We start from the raw sequence: 2,864 nt of genomic DNA, 5'->3' as shown, positions 1-2,864 counted from the left end.
CCCCCCCCCTCTCCCAGGGAGAGCTCACTGCTCCTGCTTGTCACTGTCGGCCGGCCGTCACCGGCGGCGCGCTCCGAGCCCCTGGGCGGCAGGCAGCCCGCTCGCAGCCCGGCGGCCGGGTTGCCTACCCAGCAGTGCAGGGCGCCCAGAGCCGCAGAGGAGAGGCGCGCGCAGCTCGCGACTACAACACGACGACACTGCGGGGACTTAACGGGGGGACTGGACTCACCTCGTAAAACATGATGGCGCTGTATAAGACTTGGAAGGCGTTGTACACGACGAGGATTTTATTTAGCGCGAAGGGCTTCCTGTTGGCCATGATTGAGGGCCCGATGATGACTACCGACAGCAGGTACACGACGACCATGGCCAGGGTGGGGAACGGCGAGTCCATCAGCGGCCAGTCCGCCACTCGGGGATCTGAAGGAAGGAAGGAATGCAAATTTAGTACAGACAAGCAGGCGCCTGGGTTTTTTCGAATCCACTCTGGTAAATAAAAAAACGTAATAACAAACGTAGTCTGTCTCATTGGATTGATTACTCGGCGGAGCTTCCGGACGTAACATTTCATAACGAGTTAGCAGAGGGAATTAGATGATCGCATAGCTACGACTAAAATAGCCCCCCCCCCTTCTTTTTCTCCTCCCTCCTTCTCCGCGTCCTAGTGGACCGGATAGCGTCCGGCGTCTCGCAGAGCACGCGATTAAAGTAAATGAGATGTGTGAGGCCTGAGGCCTGTGCGGTGGCCAGCCGGCGCCCGCCGCGTCCCTGACTGTGCCCCCCCCCCCTTTCTTCTCCAACCAAACCACAGACGCAGACTTGGTCGCATTCCGCCGCTGGCTGGCTTTGGCTTGCCCTAGGTCGCGCACGCTGGAACTCCGGTTTTATCTCTTTTACTGTTGTTGTAGTTTGGCTCTCCCACTACTCCCCCCATTTCGCATACAGGCGCGTATGTGTACCTTCTCTCATCGTTGATGAATAACTGTGGGTTTGTGCGTGAACTCGAACCAGATCCCGAAACAAACACCAGGACCTTGCATGGAAAGTTGTCTGCTTTTTAAATCCGATTTTTTTTTCCGTATTCGATATGCTGACGGCCACTCCTTGCGGACCGCGCGGCGGTGAGTGGCCGGAATGACGGTAATACACGACAGCTATTATCTGTGAGTATGTATCGCGTGTGCCCTCGTCCGCCCGGCTGGTCCTTCTCTGCTTCTTGTTCCGGAAAACGGTGAACGGTGCTCTCGAGTTGAGTGGCCTGCAGTACAGTCCCGATACCCGGCGGCCACACTGTCCTTCGTCATTATACGTTACGTCTCTCAACGGACATAATTTTAAAGAAAAAAAAAGAAAAATAAATGAACTTTTGACATGCTGTAGATAACCGCGATCGTTTTCAAAAATGCTAACTTTGTATTTGTATTGTTGGAATTCTTGTGAAATTTTGTTCGAGTGGAGGGCGAGCGAGAGAGAAAGGAGCCCTCTCCTCTTTCAGAAGAAGGGGCAGTTGCCGCAGCGACCCAGACCTCCTTAGCTAATGGTCGAGCGAACCGGACCGGCCGCTGCTGGCCGCGAGGTGGTGGCGAAGGTGCTGCAAACACCTGCTGGTCCCAAACGTTGCTGCAGGAATCAATCGATACGCCTTATTTTCTTTTGAACGAAACACGAGAAAAAGCGTGCGCTTTACTGATCATTTTAGTTATTTTTTTTTATCAGAGATCCGCATCATTGAACGGCGGTGCGTCAGTTGCGATACACATTATTGCCCACACAACGGACGCAAACGGCTCCGGTTGGGCGGGAAGCGATCCTTCGCACCACCCCGGAAACGGCGCGAGAAACGATGACGAATCTACCGGAGGACTGCAAAGACGCCTCCAAGAGCGTCAGTCGAGCTGCCCAGGAAACAACAAGCCCGCTCCTCGCTCCCTCCTGGCGCCCCGCCAGCCCGCGCTGCGTCAGCCGCGTGAGCGGAATTGTAGCAACGTTTGTTCGTTTGAGAGAAATATACAAATCTTGCGATTGACCGCGCGACAGAAGGGGATGAGAGGGGAGGAGGAGACAGTACGCGTCGTGTTGCCTCGAACTAACACCATCGAGGAAATTACACACGTATAAAAAGACAAAATTATGATGGTATATGGACGTTGTGTTGTAAGCTAGTTTCGCGGTGACGGTGTCGGGTGTCATGTCGACACGAACGAACGGACAGTGCCGCGGCCGAACAGCGTGTGAGTGCGTGTGGCGGGACTGTGGAGAGTGAGAGAGTGGGAGGCTGAGAGAAGAGTGAGAGACAGAGACAAGCAAAGCAGAGCACGTCGACGTCAAGCATTCGTTATTCATCATATTTCGAAAATCTCGAAACCGTAAAAACTGCAGGCCTCGCGTGCAGGCGGGGTCGCGCAGGACCGGGTCGGAACAGCACACAAGAAACACGTGGCGCAAAATGCGTAGAAGTAGTAGCTCACCTCCGAGGGCGTCCATGATGCCGTGGTACCGGTCCTCCACCACTCTGATGATGGCCGCCATGGCGACTTATGGCAATCTGGAAAAGACGGAGAAAAACAGAAAGAGATTAAAAACTGCGGGCAGTTAAATTAAAAGAGGGGCGCCCTGCGCGGTCCGGAGACTTGAACGCCAGAGCCGGCGAGGCCGACGGAGCGGGGCTGGCCGTTGCGAGAACAATAGAGCCGTTAAGAGGCGACTAGTCGAAAGAACGGCGAAAAGAGCAGGCAGGACTGCGTATACCCTCCAGGTGGGCCCCCAGGGTCACTCGCGGGTAACGGGGGCGGAGGGTACTGGGCTGGGTACGTACCGGCGGGTAACGCGGGCGGAGGGTACTGGGCTGGGTACGTACCGGCGGG

At 55.5% G+C, this 2,864-nt stretch overlaps 1 protein-coding gene across 2 annotated transcripts in view; it reads right to left on the bottom strand.

Annotated features, from left to right (window-relative positions):
* Positions 1–168: 168 nt before the first annotated feature.
* LOC127749695 (elongation of very long chain fatty acids protein AAEL008004-like) overlaps positions 169–2,864 on the bottom strand; it is a 42,911-nt gene continuing 40,215 nt past the window's right edge. For both annotated transcript variants that reach the window (XM_052268940.1, XM_052268941.1), the window contains exons 2-3: positions 2,469–2,545; positions 169–420 (exon numbers count right to left, since the gene is read on the bottom strand). In XM_052268940.1, coding sequence (XP_052124900.1) covers positions 182–420; positions 2,469–2,529 — 300 coding nt within the window. In that variant the 5' untranslated portion in view covers positions 2,530–2,545 and the 3' untranslated portion in view covers positions 169–181. The remainder of the gene's footprint in view (positions 421–2,468; positions 2,546–2,864) is intronic.

Source organism: Frankliniella occidentalis, unplaced genomic scaffold (assembly GCF_000697945.3).
Source record: "Frankliniella occidentalis isolate FOCC.00 unplaced genomic scaffold, Focc_3.1 Scaffold79, whole genome shotgun sequence".
Taxonomy (NCBI): Eukaryota; Metazoa; Arthropoda; class Insecta; order Thysanoptera; family Thripidae; genus Frankliniella; species Frankliniella occidentalis.
The sequence above is the reverse complement of the archived record's forward strand: the minus strand, read 5'-3'. Positions and strand labels throughout refer to the sequence as shown.